The following is a 19,634-nucleotide window of genomic DNA, read 5'->3' on the forward strand; positions in this document are numbered from 1 at the left end:
AAAGCTTGAGTGATTTGCTTTTGAAAGTGAAATGACCTCCTTAATTACCAGCTCTCTTAACTTCTGTGTGCTGCAGAAGCGCCTGTGGAGGCTTTGTTTTTCTCCCAAGGTCTTTGCTTGTTTCAAAGGTTTAGTAAAACCTTAAGAAATTGCACTTGCATTGCACAAAGGTCATTCCCAAGAAAGAGGTTTTGGTGCCCATTAACACCAGGGGTGCCCCACTTACCCCTGGCTGCAGGGGTAGCTTGCACACCTTGTTCATTCTCTGACCAATGCAGGGCCACCTGAGCTTTGCATTCTGTATTTCTAAGCCAGAACAAAGACTTGGGCTGCTGTGTGCTCCTACAGCGCCGGCACCGAGATGATCAGGGCTCTCGTTGTGCGGGGAGTTGCCAAGGTGCTGCTCGGGCCTGCGGTCACAGTGAGCCCTGTCACCGCCATTGCGCGTGTGCAGCAGCCTCAGCAGTGCTTGTGTTTTTGCCTCCCGTTTCCCCGTGTCTCAAAAGGCTTCAACTTTATTGAAGTGTAATGTTGCACCCTGGGTTGAAAGAAGTGATCACTAAGTGTTTCTGATTGCCTAATTTATTTTTAAGAGGCATTAATCTGTCTAAAAGCAGTCTAATAGTTGTATTTACTTGAACACTATGAAGTAGGAGTCTTATTGCTGAATTGTTTAAAATTCAGAAAGCCTGCTCTGTCGTGTCATAGTAATGTGAGTACAGAGCCGATAGCGTGGGTAATCTTTATTGATTGCCTCGAGGCCGTGTTGATCCAGAGTAGGCTCTTTATTTTTGTTTTGCTTTTCTGATTGTAAAAGGAGCTGTTATTCACTGCCCCAGATTCAGAAAGGAATGAAAAGCACAAAGAGGAAAACCAGAATTGCTTATAATTTCACTGCCTAGAAATCTGTTAACATACTGGGCGTTTCTGTTCTGCATTTTTCATCAAACCAATATCTTTTCTTTACAAAGTCAGAATTATCATGGAGCTTTAGTATGATTATTTTGTTTCTTTTACCTAATGTTATAGCATATTCTTTTTCCCTCTTGTGTCATTAATGCTCACATTTCTGCATACAGTAAGCATTGCTTGGCTACACCATGACCTGCTGTATTCTGTTTCAGTGGGAAGAGGAGAGGAACTTCGGTGCCTCCCTGTTACTCCCAGGCCTGAAGCAGAAGAACTCGGTGGGGTTGAGTTCCCAGTTGTACGGCTATGCACTTCTTGGTAAGCTGGAGGGCCTTACTAACATTGTTCTTCACGGATAGGAACTGATTCCTTCTTTTACTTCTTAATTATACTTCTTAATTATAATAAAATTATAATTTGATTTAGACTTGTGAAATTCCAGTACAGCTTTCATTTTTAGACATAAAACTGGACTTTGATGGCCTTATAGTTATTAGGTAAGACAACAAAGTGGGATTTAAAAACCTTTCGCCACTGGCAAGGTGAGAACTAGTTCTGATGGCTCTTGATTATATTCAGTGGTAAACAGTGTGAAGAAGCGATAAAGAAAGGAAAGTTCTGGTCCTCCTTTGGGAGAACCAGCCAGTAGACTCTTCCCCGGTATTAAAAAGATCTTCCTGTCTCTTTAAACCCAAGTCCAGGAGGAAAAACATTGAATGCATATTGTGGGTATTGTTTTCAGGTGAGGGAAGAGGATTGCAGAGAGTGGCCCTGTGGGAGCGCACAGAGGGACGCACTAGTGCAGTGTGAGTGTGCCACACACAGGGCAGCGGGCTTTGCTTTAGAGCCCAACTGCATTGAATCAGACAGGCAGCAGGGGAGGGCCTTTTGAGGAGCGGCCTTGGCTCTCAGCAAATCTGAGCACATAACATTCAACCTAAGTGTGCATCAAATGTGTCCTGATTTACAGAGTTAATTAAATTCATATTATTTCATTAGCCTTCCATGCTCTCTCCTACCTTCTCCTAATCATATACTATGTCTGCCCTTTACCTTTGTTTTCTGAAAACCATCTAAGTTATAGCAGTTTGACTGCTTTTGGAGTTGATCTTCACCATCGAAATGCAGTGTGGCGTTCTCGGGTGCTGATCCTGGTAGAAACAGACTCAGAGGAGTTCACTGGGCGGCTCTCAGACTAACAAAAGAGTTGACCACTCTTTTTAAAAATCACTTTTTCCAGTGATCATGGGAGTGCCAGCATCTCTTCAGGATCTTGATTTCAGTTCTTCTGGATAAATACCCAAGAGTGCAGTTGCTGGCTCATATGACAGTTTATTTTGTTTTGAGGACACTCCCTATCGTTTTGCATGGCAGTTAGTGCCATTTTGCATTCCCACCAATAATGCACAAAGGTTCCCGTTTCTCCGTACTCTCACCAACACTTGTGTTTTGTTTCTTTGATAATAGCCATCCTGTCGAGTGTGAGATGATATTGTACTTTTGATTTTGGTTCTGATGGTTGATGACATTGCTCATCTTGTCACATGTCCATTGGCTATTCTGTGTCTTCTTTGGAAAAATGTCTATTCAAGTTCTTAGTCTGTTTTTAAATCAGTTTATTAGTTTTTTGTTGAGGCATAGGTGTTGCTTATATGATTTGGAGATTAAAATGTATTTTATAAGATTATCAAATAAAATATATTGTGAAAACTAAAAGAAAAATCATTTTCTCTTACCATCTACTTTTGATATTAATTACAAGTTTTTGCATTTACCTTCAGAGGAGCACTCAGGAATGTATCACTGCATGAATTGTCCAGGAAGTTGTCAGGGCCAAGAAATGTACTTTGTCGTTCCTGATTCTGAGCAGAGGCCTGAGTGCTTTGAATCTGGCAGCATCAGATTCAGATCCCCCTGCTCTCAGCGTGTCATGTGCGGTGTAGCCTCGTTTACCTCCAACATAAGCAGCTTCCCGGAACGTGACTGCAGCCAGCCCCAAGTATCTTAAAGGTCTAAAATTAGCTGTCACCTGATGAGCTTTGTCTGTTTATGTTCCACTACAGCTTTCCCAAATCCTCCTTCCCGGGAAAGATACGTGAAGGTAGATTTAAGACCCAGCAGCTCAAGGTGACTTTGGTCGTTAGTTCAGAGAACATCTCTATTCCCCCAGGAATCCCAAGACAGCCTCCCTCCTCACTGGGGGACCCTGCTGTCAGCCAGCCACATCTTCAGCTCTAGTTACGATTGTTCGAGGTTCCAAGAGAAACACTCATGTCCTGAGACCCACAAGGATGACAAGGACTGTATAATTAAAATGCTGATGCAGCTCAACTAAAAGAAAGAGTAAAGTGAGATTTTCTTCTTTTTTTTTTTCATAAGGACAGTGGACTGTTTTGGAGCATTTTTAAAAATGTCAAACATTTCCTGGCAAGGAAAGTTGTCAGATGTTGGCACAATTTTTCAGTGTAAGAAAGTTGTAAAATTTCTTTTTTGGAGCAACATTTTGTCTTGAAACAAAAGTCGTATTTCAGTTGTTTGCTTTGTTTTATAAGGGTAGCTCCATTTAGAGGCGGGCTTCCCGGGTGGCGCTAGCATTCAGGAACCCACCTGCCAATACTGGAGACGTAAGAGACATGGGTTCATTCCCTGGGTTGGGCAGATCCCCTGGAGAAGGGCATGGCAGCCCACTCCAGTATTCTTGCCTGGAGAATCCCATGAACAGAGGAGTCTGGTGGGCTACAGTCCATGGGGTCGCTCAGAGTTGGGTACAACTGAGGCGACCTACCATGCATGCACACACACTACTTAGAGGCAGATATGGTGACCTCTGTAAATTTCCCTCAGCCCTCGCGATAGTCACCAGCAGTCCACATGAAAAAGTAAAAAAAAAATAATAAGTCCATACAGTACTGAAAAGTATGTACATTGACTTTTACCACGTTTTTCATCATCATTCTGAGATGTCCTTATTCACTGAATGGGATGAGTCTTGGTAGAGATTTGAAATGATCCTCCATTTCTCAAGCTGCCAGCTGAGTATTCACTTGTGTCTTCAAGTCTTCAGTCTCAGACGTAGTGGGAAGCCACGGCTAAGCCTTCTTCATTGTTCTTTTTGGGCACAGGGAAGGTGGAGTTGCAGCAGGGGCTGCGGGCTGTGTACCATAACATGCCCCTTCTGTGGCGGCCAGGCTACCTCGACAGAGCCCTTCAAGTGATGGAGAAGGTGGCCTCCTCCCCAGAGGATGGGAAGCTGTGTAGGGAAGCGGTGAGTTACCCAGCCCTGATTCTGGGGGATTTAGCATCTCCTGTCCCTTATAAGTCAAGATGTGGATTTGTTTTCCTTGTCTCCCCCAGCCCCACCTTCTTTATCTCTATAGATTCATGTATTTACTCAGTTGAAAAGGAATGAAAAAACCACATTCTCAGTGTTACTGACAAGCACTAGAAGATAAGATTCACGTTGATTGTATAGTTCACTGTCTGGGAGGAAAACTATTCTCCCAAGAAATTCAAACTGAGTTCAGTAAAATACTGTTTATTACCCTCTACCACTACCACCACCAAAGTAAAATCTCAGTAGAAGCTCAAAAGACATGAAGACTTTATTTTTTACTTTTGGCATTTCTGTATCTTCGTGTAGTCCTGTGAGACTGACTACCTGTCAGAGTTTTCCTAAACTCTCAAGAAATGAGTTTAGGCAGTAGACGTGGCGCCATCTTTCTTTCTTCCCAGTAAATCATTCTGTGGTGAATGCATGATGCAGAGGAGGTCTGGACCAGCTGTCCCTTTCAGAGTTCTAAGGCTTTCGGTTTGTCCAGACTAGGACCCTGTCCTCCCATCAGCCTCAAAGCTCATCCCCCTTGGTCACCTCGGGCTCTTCATTCTGCAGAGTTCCTAGACTTAGCTCAAGCCATGGGAAAACATGTGGCAAGCTTACGCCCGGTAGGGAGTCATAGTGCTTGCTTCTGTTTAAGCAGCTTTTGTAGCCAGAGTCAGGCCTCAAAGGACATCAGTTATTTCGTTAACAGAGTGTGAAAGCTGACTTTGAGCTGTTTGTTTAGCCTTGACCCTATCACTCAATCTCACCCCATGGCTTCCATTTTGGTCTCAGGATACAGAAGTCTCGTCCCTCTACTGGCTCCTTATTACTAATGTCTAGTGAGTCATTATGTTCTCTGTGAGACATTTATACCAAAGCATACACATTTCTGAATATATATTCATGTTTTAACCCTGCTATAGTCAGTACTAGTGATTGAAACACAAAATTAGACATAAATGCTCTGCCAGGGAAATACTTACTGCATTTTGAGCCAGACTTGCATTCTTTGTGTTCTGACTTCATAGAAATGTGATTCAGATGTCAGCATTGAATGTGATATGTGTCAGGTTTGGGTATAATGTATTAGTGGCATTACAAAGCCTTGGAGTCTTTTCTGGCTTTTTGTTCTGAGTTGACGTGGACAGAATTCATCAGTATCATATGGGTATTAATGCTGGCCTTGAGGCTGTTTCTGTCCCATCTCTGATGATCAGGCCCTCCTCAAAGGAGGTTGCCCCAAAATGAAGGAGGTAGGGGAGAGGGGTCAAAACAAGAAAGAAACCTTCTGTTTCATAATTTACTTACTTTCTAAGTCACAGAAATCCCCTCTTACAATAAATTTCGTATATGCTGTCTGGTCTTTATCGACATATATATATATATATAGATTGGCTGATCCCTAATCTCTGAATGTCCTGTGAGTTGAATTTTTCTCTGAAGGAGGCCCCCGCCTAGATTCAGAGGCTTTATCGTACTTTCAGAATGGCCGGTTGTTGGTTGTGGTCTGTAGTGGTTTTTCTTTCCCGTTCTTCCAATTCCAAACCAATTAAGGAAGAAAGACATGGAAGGGATGGTTACTTCATTGCCCATCGGGCATAATTCCTGGATTCCTACCTGGCTGATTAAAAGTGAAATCAAAAGCCACTCTGCTGATTCACTTACACAGATAATTCTGAGTTTGCTTATTGTTCCATTGTTTTGTACTAAGTGTTCCATGCCATGTGACAAGGTGTTTCTACTGTAAAATTACATAACCATTTCTGGTTTCTGTAATTTAATAAGAGAACTCTTCTCGTGATTTTTTAGGTCCCAGGCTTCCCTCCCTTTCCCTTCTCCAGCCTCCCTCCCCAGTGCTCTCAGGGCCACAGGGTATTTAGTCTCTGCCCCTTTCTGCTCCACAGCTGGGTGTGCTGGACAGGGCACTGAAGGCTCTGACTGCTCCGGCCCAGGAGTTTCCAGAGGAGCAGCCCCAAGAAGGTGAGGAGAGCCCGGCGTCAGAGGAACTGATGGAGCAGCTGGACGTGGAGGAAACCGAACAGTCCAAGCTTCCCCGATACGTGGAACGGTATGAGGTGAGTCAGGGCAGAGTCGAGGCCCCTCAGCTGTGTGTGAAATGTGCTTCTCTGCCGTGGTGACAGACAAGCAGTCCTGTCATGCATCAGCGTTGCACAGAAGGGCATTGAAAACTTGTCATCAAAAATCATACTTTTGTCTCTTTACACAGGAAGTGGTCTGAAACAAATGGAATTTTTATACCCCTTTTTGTACTTGAGCGAATCGGTCACAGTTTTGTTCCCTAAGGCCACATGTCATTACCTACCACTCATCTCTGACGGGCGGGTAATAGCCTTCCTTCCCACAGCAAGCACCTGACTGCAGCCCTGGGTGAAGAGGAGCTGGAGATTGAACCCTCTCGATCTCCAGAAACCCAAGTAGAAACCACAAAGCCTCATTTGAGTATGATGGAGATGAAATGCAGGTATCGTCTCTTGCTCAGCTTTGTGGCATGTGCTAAGGCCCCTGGAAATGCCGTCTGGGCTCCATGGACAGCGTTAGCAGGTTCCCACTGCCGTTTTTCAGGAGCTCTGGCACTTAGGCTGCCATTAGTGGCCTTCAACTGTGTGTCTCAAAATGCTCTGTGGTTAGAGTCAGGGAGGAAGAGCCATGTTCAGAGTTTAAACCCCTGGCCTCTTCCTTGCTGTGTTTCTCATCTGTCTAGAGCAAAGCAAAAAAACTGTGCTGCCTGAAGGAGAATTCATCATGTGAAGCAGAAAACCTCCCTCCCTCCCCGCTGACCCAAGGTGGTGTCCTTTTGGTCCAGAGGGATATACACTTTGCCAGGCCGCCACATTTAAATCTTTGCAGGAATGGAGCCAGCTTTGGGAAATCTATTTCCGCATGTTCTAAGAAGGATTCTGGTACTTTTGGCTGTTTTTCCCAGTCTTCTCTAAGGTCATTGCTCAACTGCCCTCCAAACTGAAAAAGGAAGGTTAATCAATGTTTTCAGGGTACACAGAGAATTAGCGGCTATGTTAAGAATTTACATACTTGTTGTTTCCTCTTAACTTTGCAGGTTTAGAAAAGCTAAAAAGCAAAAAACTCTGCATAGGCCCAGAGGTTATCATTCACCATATTCATATTGCCCACTCCTAAAACTTACAACCTTTTCCTTGTTTCTTATATCTTTAATTTCAGAAAATAGAGATCTGTGTCTGCATTAAATTCTTAGCCCTTGCTCTTCCACAATCCTTTTTTTTTTTTAATTCACAAAAAGAAAAGAGGCCAGTATTTCTTGACTGCTTGCTGTGTGTTAGACACTTTCTTTTCTTCCTGGTGCCTGATTTTTATTAGTCCCAGGTAATCTGGGGTTTATTTTTATATGACTGAACCATCACGTGAGGCCTTTGGCTGCTGCTTGAAGCCCATGGACCCTTCCTACCTTTCAGCCCCTGCTGTTAGAGCAGGCCTCATCACATATGCCAGTAAATTGCATTTATTTTGTGGAACATGGGATATGTGGTATATGCTAAATCTGGGGCCATAAGTGGGTCTCTGATCTACATCTTGAGGCACTTAAGTAGATTAGTGGTTTTAGTACTTTACTCCTCCAGAAATATTACAATAGCAACCAAATCGAGCTGCCATTTCAGATGGAGCCATAAGCAGTCAGAATGTCAAGGCTGACCTTTCATGAAGCACAGCACGGGGAGGCTTATAATAGTGAAAGCACTCACGGGAGCTGTTTAGTATGCCATTAGTAAGAAAGCCTTGACATGACTTCCGTCTTTTGAAAGGAAAACTGTTTAGGCAAACATTTATCCCAGTTCTTCTAAAGGAAAAGCTATGGATGGGTTCACTCCATTTTATCAGCTGCTTCTACCATTTTGTTTGCATCTTAGGGTCCTTTTTCATGGGGTTTGCTACTTGGTGAGAAAGGAAATGGAGGTTCTTATACTTTTGCAGTCTTTGTGGTTTGAAACAAATTATACAGAGAATCACAGCATATGGAGTTCCATTTATTGTGTGTGAGTGAAGGGGAAGAAATCACATGTGGGGCATCTTAGCAGAATCGCTGCACTGAAAGCAAAGAGCAGAAGCTATCGGTGCCTGGATGAGAGGCAGCGTGACAGGCTTCCAGTAAAGTACCTTGTCCTGTGAGCAGAATATGTGCAGATTTTGCAATGACTTAATCTCTTCTCTCTTCCTCTCTCTATTTTTCTTCTTCCTGCCCCTTCCACATCTCCTTGTTTTTGTTTTGTTTTTGCCCTTTGTTCCAACAGGCCTTACATTCTAAGCTGCAGGCTCTGGGCAAAGTTGAATCCGAAAGCCTTCTGACCCTGACCACCCAGCTTGTGAAGGAACAGCTCCCCACCTGTGAAGCAGAGGATATCGCCACCTATGAACAGAAGCTGCAGGAGTGGCATCTGGAGCTGGTAAATCTGATTGAGAGAGAAAAGGAGATGAGAGAGAAGGCCAGGCTCAAGCACGAGGCTCGAAGGGCAGCAAAGGCAGCTGCCTAACCAGACCCCACAGGATCTCCCCAGACCGCCTCAGGATTCGCGGTGACAGCAGCCTCAGTGTCCTCTGTCCACTTTCTCCTGTTCTTAAAGCACACCCCCCTGGTACCGAAGCCACGTTGTTCACACATCAAGCCACATAATCACCCACCCAGACGCCAGGAAGGCTGTGGAACCGCCAAAGTGGCAAGTGGTCAGACCGAAGCCACAGCTAGGTACCCTATCTAAGGACTCTTGAGGCTTGTCGTGGAGTTCCTGGGAGACAGGTCAATTTTGAGCCTTGAAAGTCCCTGGTACTTAGCAATGGTAGTGGGAGAAGACGTGACTGAAGAACCCAGTCTCAAGCACAAGCTTTTGAAGGTTTCTCTGTCCCCCACCGACTCCACCTGCGTGCGCTGGGATCTCCCTCCCTGGTCTCCTTAAGTGCAGGCTCTCCTCCTGAGCTTGCCCTTCCCAGACCTGAACTGGGAGAAGTTCAGTACAGGAGCAGGCACAAGACCTTCTGGCTTTCGAATTTCAGAGACCCCAGTGGCATGTAAAAACTCTGGAGGATAGAGCTAGGCCTGGCTCTGCAGCCTCCCTAGCTTGGCTCCCCTCCATGCTGGGGTGACATACAGCTTGTTGTCTCAGCTTCCCATCCAGTAGGTAGAGTGAGTCTTCTGTACACACATGCACAGCTTATGAACACACATTTCAGTTAGAGGCTGGAGAAAGTGAGAGGTGGGATGGGGCTTGCAGTGCGTTGGAAATGCGAATGATGATAAAACTGTCAGGAGGTGGAAAGTTCCTCCCTGGGGTTTCCCTGTGGAAGGTGTCAGTGCAGCCGTGGCTTGCTATGTAATTTTGCCCTCGTGTGTACTGTATACTTTTATACAGGATTGTGTTCTTTTATCAAGAACCTGTGGAAATAAATGTTCTAGGATCATGTGGTGTATTCTTTGTCTTCACAGTAAGGGAAGGGAGAGGTAGGGGATTTTGAGCTACTATGATTTTGAACAACATATTTTCAATCTTCCTCTATCAGACTTGGCATTTATGGTAATAAAAACCACCACCACCACAACAAACATCCGTCAAGGAGGCCCTGAGCACCAACTCCAGCAGGCCTGTGAGGGAAGTACTATTAGCCCATTTTTGAATGAGAAAACTACTCACTTACAAACTAACTAATGTGGGGTCAAGCTCGCTCGTGTTCCCTCCATACATACCTGCAGTCAGCATCCGACACAGGGCCTGAGACTTGCTCAGGTAGAGGATCATGACCTAAAGTCAGTGCTGACATTCCAATTTACCGGGGGACTTTTTCAGCCACTCCGTTACTTCATCAAGAGGCATGAAGCATCTGGTTGATAACTTCAGCTCGTAAGTTTGCCTCCATTTTCCTTCTTATCTATCCCTGTCCCTGTCGCACTTTACTTCCAATCTACAAGAAACCATGTCCCCGTAGTCAGAGCCAGCCCGCCAGCCTCCTGTCACTGATCCAAGATCTTAGAGCTGGAAGTCCCATCTCCCTTTGATCACGTGACTCCTGCTGAACCAGCTCTTCCTTGTACTTACTTCCTACCTGCAAACCCTTTACGCTGTCACTGATCACCACCTGGATCTCCAAAATTCACACCTTGCTTGCCCTCCCTCCAGTCTGGGTCCCCTGGGTTGGCCATCCCACTGATGCATCTCTATAATTTCTTCTCTTTCCCTTTATCCATGCACAGATCTCTGTCCTTGGAGCCACATGTTACGGGGTTGAATTGTGGCCGCCCCCCCCCCCCCCACCACTATTGAAAAATATGTTGAAACCCTGACCCGAGTGCCTTAGAAACTAACCTTAATTAGAAATAGGGTCTTTACAAAGATATTCAAGTTAAAATTATAAAAAGAATTTTGGACAAAAGATAGAAGGAAGGCCGGGTAAAGACTCCCAGGGAGAGGATGGCGACATGAAAGGAGTGGTGCACCCACAAGCCGAGGATGACAGGCCAACGCCAGAAGCCGGAAGCGGCGAGGAAGGCTCGTGTTCCGGAGCTGTCAGAGCGGGGCCCTAGCGTCACGTTGCTGTTGGACTTCAAGCCCCCAGTACTGTTCTGTTAAGTCACTCAGTCTTTAGTCTTTTGTTACAACAGCCACAGGAGACTGACACACACTGTTTGTTTTCTGTCTGCTTCTGACCTACTGAGTTTGGTATACAAAGTTGTGAAATCAACCTGACTGGTTTCTCTACAGGTTTACAGATGGCCTCTCAGCTCAGTAGTCTTTTCATTTCTCTTACTAACTCTCATTTTTACCTCAATAGCTTTTCAACTGGGTCTGCTTAAACCCCAGACCCTTGCCCCGCCAGAACTGTGAGCAGATGTTCTTGCCTCCTCCTTTATCAAGAAGACATAGGTCACACAGTACAACCTCACAGCTCCCTTATTTCCGCAAGTCTACAGTCTTATCCAGGATTTCCTTCCCTTCCAAAAACTAAAAAGCCATTATCCTGCCATCAGTCAAAGCTACCACCCTGTCATTCTCCTTCCTTTTGTCTTCAGACTTCTTAAAAGGGTATCTCCACTTCCTGGTTCATTGCAGGCTCATCAGACCCTGAGGATTTGGCTTTCATTCTGCTGCATCTTAGCTGCAGTGATCCTCTGCCGTCTGCTCTGTTTAGCACCCCTGACCTTCCCCGTAGAGGCTTGGTGACTATAGCGGGCAGTCTGTCTCTGTTCTGACATGGCTTTCCCACACAAGTGTTTGTGGCACATGCTGTGTGCTGGGCATCATAAGAGAGCCATGGAGTCTTCACAGATGAGTCAGCATTGGACTCTACCCTCAGATAACTTATATTCTAACAGAGGAGGCCAGCGCAGAGGCCCTATCATGCTTGATGGATGATGGTGGTTAGTTTACTGAGCAAAAGTGCCTTTTGATGTATCTTGGATCTTCTGCTTGACATAATAAGGGAGAGGTTGAAAAAGCCCTGCCCTTGATAGACTAGTAAGTATCATTAGAAACACAGAGTGCTGTGGGTGTTCACAGGAAGAGCACTTCAAGCCCAGAATTGGGAAAGCTCTAATGAAGGGAAATCACCATCATCTGCCTTGTGCTTTGATGAGTCACATAGGTCTGGCTCATGCTGTCCTGGGGCAGATATGGTCCTCATCTGCCCTGTGGAGTCATGTAAAATAGATGTTCAACAGAAGTTAGTTTAAACTGGACTGAAATGAACAGCCCACACCTACCCTGCACCTCCCTACCATCCCCACAAGCAAAAATAAGAAAAAATACAAGAGAAAGGCAGATTGTTTGAGTAAGAAGAAACAATAATGAGGTACAGATACCTTTGTCTCCTCTCCTTGGGGATGTGTTGCCTTGACTCCAAACTGCATTTTGTCTTCATCACTCCTGGCTGGCTGTGGATATCAGATATGCATATAGGAAAGTTGTCGATTTTCAGTTCAGTCGCACAGTCGTCCGACTTTTTGCCACCTCATGGACTACAGTACACCAGGCTTCCCTGTCCATCACCAACTCCTGGAGCTTGCTCAAATGCATGTCCATCAAGTCAGTGATGCCATCCAACCATCTCATCCTCTGTCGTCCCCTTCTGCCACCTTCAATCTTTCCCAGCATCAGGGTCTTTTCTAGTGAGTCAGTTCTTCACATCAGGTGGCCAAAGTCTTAGAGTTTCAGCTTTGGCATCAGTCATTCCAATGAATATTCAGGACTGATTTCCTTTAGAATGGATTGGTTGGATCTCCTTGAGGTCCAAGGGACTCTTTTAAAGAGTCTTCCAACACCACAGTTCAAAAGCATCAATTCTTCTGAGCTCAGCTTTCTTTATAGTCCAACTCTCACATCCATACATGACTACTGGAAGAACCATAGCCTCGACTAGACAGACCTTTCTTGGAAAAGTAATGTCTCTGCTTTTTAATATGCTATGTAGGTTGGTCATAGCTTTTCTTCCAAGAAGCAAACATCTTTTATTTTCATGGCTGCACTAACCATCTGCAGTGATTTTGGAGCCCGAAAAAATTAAGTGTCACTGTTTCCATTGTTTCCCCATCTGTTTTCCATGAAGTGATGGGACTGGATGCCATGATCTTAGTTTTTTCTGAATGTTGAGTTTTAAGCCAAATTTTTCACTCTCTTCTTTCACTTTTATCAAGAGGCTCTTTAGTTCTTCTTTGCTTTCTGCCTTACGGGTGGTGTCATCTGCATATCTGAGGTTATTGATATTTCTCCCAGCAATCTTGATTCCAGCTTTTGCTTCATCCATCCCAGCATGTCGCATGATGTACTCTGCATATGTTAAATAAGCAAGGCTTTGACATACTTCTTTCCCAATTTGGAACCACTCTGTTGTTCCATGTGCATGCCTAACTTGCTTCTTGACCTGCATACAGATTTCTCAGGGTGCAGGTAAGGTGGTCTGGTATTCCCATCTCTTGAACTTTCCACAGTTTGTTGTGATCCACACAGTCAAAGGCTTTGGCGTAATCAGTAAAGCAGAAGTAGATGTTTTTCTGGAACTCTCTTTTCCAATGATCCAGTGGATGTTGGCAGTTTGATCTCTGGTCCCTCTGCCTTTTCTAAAACCAGCTTGAACATCTGAAGTTGTCAGTTCACGTATTGTTGAAGCCTGGCTTGGAGAATTTTGAGCATTACTTTGCTAGAGTGTGAGGTGAGTATGATTGTGCAGTAGTTTGAAGATTCTTTGGCATTGCCTTTCTTTGGGATTGGAATGAAAACTGACCTTTTCCAGTCCTGGAAACTCAGCAGTGGCCACTGCTGAGTTTTCCAGATTTGCTGGGGATATTGAGTGCAACACTTTCACAGCATCATCTTTTAGGATTTGAAATAGCTCAACTGGAATTCCATCACCTCCACTAGCTTTGTTCATAGTGATGCTTCGTAAGGCCCACTTGGCTTCACATTCCAGGATGTCTGGCTCTAGGTGAGTGATCACATCATCGTGATTATCTGGGTCATTAAGATCTTTTTTGTGTAGTTCTTCTGTGTATTGTTGCCACCTCTTAATATCTTCTGCTTCTGTTAGGTCCATATCATTTCTGTCCTGTATTGTGCCCATCTTTGTATGAAATGTTCCCTTAATATCTCTAATTTTCTTGAAGAGATCTCTAGTCTTTCCCATTCTGATGTTTTCCTCTATTTCTTTGCATTGATCACTGAGGAGGGCTTTCTTATCTCTCCTTACTATTCTTTGGAACTCTGCATTCAAATGGGTGTATCTTGTCAATTTTACAAATAATCAAACTAGTTTATCAAAGTTATTCTTTCACTCTGAATGAAATATTGGTAGCATATTACTGACTCTAGGAACACTATACTGCTAAACTTCTTACAGCGCACAGGGCAGCCGCCAAAACAAGAACTGTCCAGTCCACAATGTCAGTAATGTCCAGTTTACAAACCCTGCCGTAAGGTATGCAACCTGGGCATCCACAGGAATTTTTGCAGTAACATTGATGAGACCCAAGAATAATGTTTGTGTAAATGGTTCATTTACAAATGATGTTTCTTAGGCTAGAAAAATCATTATTTGTCTCTTGTCTAACTGTATATGATTATAAAATATGCAGTGTCAGAGGGTGGGGCCATTATCCCTTCAGATAAAAGTCCGTATGCTACTGCTAAGTTACTTCAGTCATGTCCAACTCTGTGCAACCCCATAGACGTCCGCCCACCAGGCTCTCCCGTCCCTGGGATTCTCCAGGCAAGAACACAAGTGGGTTGCCACTTCCTTCTCCAATGCATGAAAGTGAAAAGTGAAAGTGAAGTCGCTCAGTCGTGTCCGACTCTTCACGACCCCACGGACTGCAGCCTTCCAGGCTCCTCCATCCATGGGATTTTCGAGGCAAGAGTACTGGAGTGGGGTGCCATTGCCTTCTCCAAAAGTCCGTATGGGCAAGGATAAATGGTTATTTACAATGTCATGGTAGTTTTGGGTGTACAGCAAAGTGATTCAGTTTTATATTTATATGTATATTTTTCATTATTAATTCATTATAAGATATTGAATATAGTTCTCTGTACTATACAGTGGGACCTTGTTGTTTATTTTATACATAGTAATTTGTATCTGCTAATCCCAAACTCCTAATTTATCCCCCTACCTCTTTTCCCTTTGGTAACCATCAGTTTGTTTTCTATGTCTGTGCGTCTGTTTCTGTTTTGCTAGTAAGTTCACTTGTATCATATTTAAGATTCCACATAAAGATCCCACACATAAGTGATACCGTGCAGTACTTGTCGTCCTCTGACTTACTTAACACGACAATCTCTGTGTCCATCCGTGTTGCTGTAGATGGCGTTATTTCATTCTCTTTTATGGCTGAGCAGTATTCCGCGGTGTGTATGCTTACCCCATCTTTATCCATTCATCTGTCAGTGGACATGTAGGTTGCTTCCATGTCTTGGCTGTTGTAGGTACTGCTGTGAACATTGGGGTACATATATCTTTTTGAATTTGACTTTTCCTGGTTATATGTCCAGGAGTGGGATTGCTGGGATAATAGGGTAACTTTAGTTTTTTAAGGAGCCTCCACCCTATTCTCCATAGTGGCTACACCAATTTACATCCCCACCAACAGTATAGGAAGGTTCCTTTTTCTCCACAACCCCTCCAGCATTTCTTTTGTAGACATTCTGATGGTGGCCATTCTGAGTGGTGTGAGATGATACCTCACTGTAGTTTTTATTTTCATTTCTCTAATTAGTGATGTTGAACATCTTTTCATGTGCTTATTGGCCATCTGTATTGGAGAAATGTCTCTTCAGGACTTCTGCCCATTTTTTTATTGGGTTGTTTGGATTTTTGTTATTGAGCTGTACAAACTGTTGTATATTGGAAATTAATTCCTTGTTGGTTGCATCATGTGTGAATGTTTTCTCCCAGCCCTTAGGTTGTCTGTGCTTTATATGATTTTGTTTTCTGGGTTCTGTACCTGGAACTAGGAGCCTTGAGTTCCATGAAGCTGCTTCCTCTCCGGAGTCAGCAGAACCTGACACCATTGCCGCCAGTTGCGTGGCTGAGAGGGGGACGAGTTTGGAAATGGGTTCAAGCAAGCTTTGGTTTCAGTGAATCATAAAATGTGGTGTGATTTTCTTTTAATTCAGAGGTTGTTAATAACCTTCAAAGATGAAATTTCAAACTGAAAATGATGTTTTGAATCTTACTTTAGAAAACATGGAGAAAAGTGCTTTTCAGCAAGCAAAGTGATGTTAGGAAAATCACCTTTATTCCAAATAACAGCTTCTTCATTTAATAATAACCTTTTCTTCCCCCATTGATTTGGCCTTTTCACTTACATTGCAGGCTGCCCTGAGGATGTTATTACCTGTATGGTAACAAGGAAGTCCAGACTAAGGATGGTAACAGTACCCCCTGAGATTGTGGCATTTATTACTGGGATCTTGGTTTAAAATAAAACTCTTAGGTTGTGTATTTATTATGCATAAACGTGAGAATTCCAGACCTGAGCTGGACATGTTTAGAAAGTGGTTTATCCTTAGAAAAAGCATCTGAAAATAAATTCCATTATGGGCTTTAAATGGTAGATGGAGGACTTAGGGGAAGGTTTATAAAGGATTTATAAAAGGGACACTATATCCTCTGATATACCCAGGGGTAAGAGAACTTGCTTTGTGTTTTGGTTTCCAGGATGCTTCATCTCTGCGGAGTTCAACATTGCAATTCTTAAAATGCTGAGGCTAATGTGCCTAAGATTGTGTGTGGAGTAAGCAAGAATGCTCGTCTCCTCAGTCTGCTGGACCACTCTCGGGTGTCAGTGTCTCCAGGCTCCGAGTCACAAGCAGTCCTGTACCCATCTCGATTACACAAATTGTACTTAATAACTCTTTGTGGATGCCTGTTCATACCTAATTAAATCCTCTCTAATCCTTATGTAATCCTGCATGGCAGAGATTATCACCCTCATTTTGCAAAGGAGGAAACTGACTAATATGACTTGCCTAGGGCCACACAATTAACGAGTGGCAAGGACAGTGTTTGAATGCAAGTTTGTCTAATTCCAAACCCCTTTCATACAACCACCCCATATAATCACTGCGCTGAGCTGAAACTAAGTGTCTTCTTTCATTCAGTCATTCAGCAAATATCTATTGAACATCTAGTATGTGTCGGGAATGGCTAAAGTAGTCACTGAGGATATGGAAGGGAACAAAACAGTCTAAGATCCCTTCCCTTGTGTTTCTAGTCTATGGAAGGAGATAGATAATGAGTGTATATGCCATGTGGTGACACAGAGAAAGCAAGGAAGAGGGAAGGAGAGTTCAGGTTAAGTGGCAGAGCTTGCAGGCTAATGTAGAGTGGTGAGGGAAGGCCTTTTTGAGAAGATGACATTTGAAAAGAGACCCATGCAGATGAGGTTGAGGATCTTGGAGTCTGCTGGGCAAAAGCATAGTAGACAAAGACACCAGTACTAAGACCCTGGAGAGAAGCGTGCCTAGAGTGCATGAGGAAGAGCAAGGCCCGTATGGCTGGAGCAGACTGTGGAAGTGGGGAAGCCAAGGGAGATGAGGCCAGGGAGACCAGGGGTAAATGAAGGGATGGGTGGTGAAGGCCTGCTGCCCGCTAGTAAGGACCTTGGCTTTGACTCCAAGATGAAAACCACAAAAATTTGAAGGTTTTGTGCACTGGATGGCATGATATAACCTAGCATTATTAGAGGATTGCTCTACTCTAGGTGCAATGAAAAGCATAAGCTTGGAGGCCAAAAATAGGAAACAGGAGACCAGTCATCCAGGGGAGAAATGACTGGCCTGAACAAGGGTAGCAACAGTGAATGTGAGAAGGGGTTAGACTGGAAGTGTCTTGAAGGCAGAGCCCACAGAATTTCTAACGGGTCAAGATTTTTGACTTGAGCAACTGGAATGAAGTGTGTGCCACTTCCTGAGGTGGTAAAGCCTAGGAGGAGAAGCAGTTTGGGGAGACTGGGAATTTATTTGGGAGTATGTTAAATTTGATTTGGGATATTTTAAAGACCCTACTGGACATCAGAATGGAGCTTTTAATTAGCAGCTGTATGTATGAGTTTGGAGATCAGAGAAGTACAGACTAGAGATAGAAATTATAAAAGCCATCAGTTGACACACAGCATTGAAATCCATGAGACTGCATTTAAAAGTAGCGTGCATGATTGGTTTGAGTGGGGCATAGTCGAAGCTGTGAAACAGAACTGTGCCTGTTTTTCATGCCTTATGATGATGCGCCACCATCTGAGAAACATTGCTGGTAACCCCCAGAGAATTAGCCAGAACTGCTTACATGGTTGGCGGGTAAAAGAACCCACCTACAATGCAGGAGACGTAAGAGACAGAGGTTCGATCCCTGGGTGGGGAAGATCCCCTGGAGGAGGAAATGGCAACCCACTTCAGTATTCTTGCCTGAAAAATCCCATGGACAGAGAAACCTGGTGGGCTACAGTCCAAAGGGCTACATAGTCAGACACGGCTGAGGGATTCAGCAGCAGCAGCTCATATTAAAGGAATTGACTGACCAAAACTCAGTCTGCCTGTGTGGCTCCAGTGAACTGCCAAGAGGTACAGTATAAGCTCAAAGAGGAAATGGTGGAATCCAGGATTACTCAAGAGACCAAGAATTCATGAGTCAAGAGTGTGTTGAAAGATGACTGATTATAAGGACAGAGAAGCATCTAGAATGAGCAATACATTTTTAAAGAGAAAGAAAATGTAGTCTTAGTACTGTAACAGAACTTTGTTAATTTGCCTGCAAAATAGAACAGCAACTGAAGAAAAGCTCCCTTCAGGGTACGATAGAACAGGACCAGCTGGCCTGGTGGGGGCGGAGGGGCGGCATAGAAACACATGGAGGGGTTCAGGTTGGGTGGCCAGCACTGGGGGCTCTCTGGGAGGGAGGGGTCTCTTGGAGCTCAGGACTTCCTGTGCATAAACCAGGGCAGTCCTGGGCAAACCGGGTTGCTTGGTCACTCTTAAGTTCAGGCCAGAAAGACTTCCTGGAACCCAGTCGTTTGGCAGTAGAATAGAAAACTTATCTTTGTTTAATCTGACAGATGTAATTAAAATCTCTTGGTCATGATTTCCCACCCTGAGTGTTCACATGCTTAACCTTTTAACTTCTGGAGGGATTTCAGAATGCCTTCTGGCATACAGCAACTTCTACCCATCTACCAGCCTCATGACTTGGAGGCACAGTATAAGATTATAAGGAGTATTTGTGACAAATGAACATCATTATGACTCCAGACAGGCTGCAGTGGGCTTTTGAGGCCAAAGGACCATCTCTGAAGACAGACAGGACTAAGTATTGGCATGTCACTCTGTGGGCATGTCTTCTGTGGAGGGAGTTGAGGTGTTGGGGCCTCCCATCCTGCATCCTGCCATTCTGGGCAGTCTGTGCTTCCCAACATGCCCTGAGCCTTCCTCTGAGCAGTTGGGCCTGGAATTTGCTTTGTCTAAAACACTGATACACGTGCACCTGGCCTCAGTTTAGCTTCACATCTGCTGGTTTTCCTACAGTCACCTACACTCATCCTTGGATTTGGGGAGTCCCTGTCACTGAGACCAGTTAGGGAAGGACTTTACGTTTTGCTCACCTTTAAACAAACCCCACATTCTTCCCACCGCTGGGTATGGAGTAAAGGTATAATAATCACTGAATGATTAAAGGGAGTCCTTCCTTTTTATTATTATTTATCATCACGTTTCCTAAACAATTTCTAGTTCCAAGGTGTGAACCTAATTCACAGCATATTATGTTATACAGGGTTTATTCTGTAACTGAACAACAAGCGAAGATACAATGACAGTGTGATGGCTTTGTAGAGCTCCAGAAAGTCAGCCCTTGGAGGAATCATCCAGTTTGACCATCTTGTCAAATCTTC

The 19,634-nt window shown here is 44.1% G+C and overlaps 2 protein-coding genes across 5 annotated transcripts in view; one reads left to right on the plus strand and one right to left on the minus strand.

Annotated features, from left to right (window-relative positions):
- The window catches only part of MRPS27 (mitochondrial ribosomal protein S27), a 103,887-nt gene extending 94,214 nt beyond the window's left edge, over positions 1-9,673 (plus strand). For all 4 annotated transcript variants that reach the window (XM_061393305.1, XM_061393303.1, XM_061393304.1 and 1 more), the window contains 4 exons: positions 1,125-1,227; positions 4,032-4,174; positions 6,133-6,303; positions 8,512-9,673. In XM_061393305.1, coding sequence (XP_061249289.1) covers positions 1,125-1,227; positions 4,032-4,174; positions 6,133-6,303; positions 8,512-8,751 — 657 coding nt within the window. In that variant the 3' untranslated portion in view covers positions 8,752-9,673. The remainder of the gene's footprint in view (positions 1-1,124; positions 1,228-4,031; positions 4,175-6,132; positions 6,304-8,511) is intronic.
- Positions 1-19,634, minus strand: part of PTCD2 (pentatricopeptide repeat domain 2) — a 302,620-nt gene that overhangs the window by 125,936 nt on the left and 157,050 nt on the right. The gene's annotated exons all lie outside the window — the stretch shown is intronic.

The sequence above is a fragment of the Bos javanicus genome, chromosome 20 (assembly GCF_032452875.1).
Source record: "Bos javanicus breed banteng chromosome 20, ARS-OSU_banteng_1.0, whole genome shotgun sequence".
Taxonomy (NCBI): domain Eukaryota; kingdom Metazoa; phylum Chordata; class Mammalia; order Artiodactyla; family Bovidae; genus Bos; species Bos javanicus.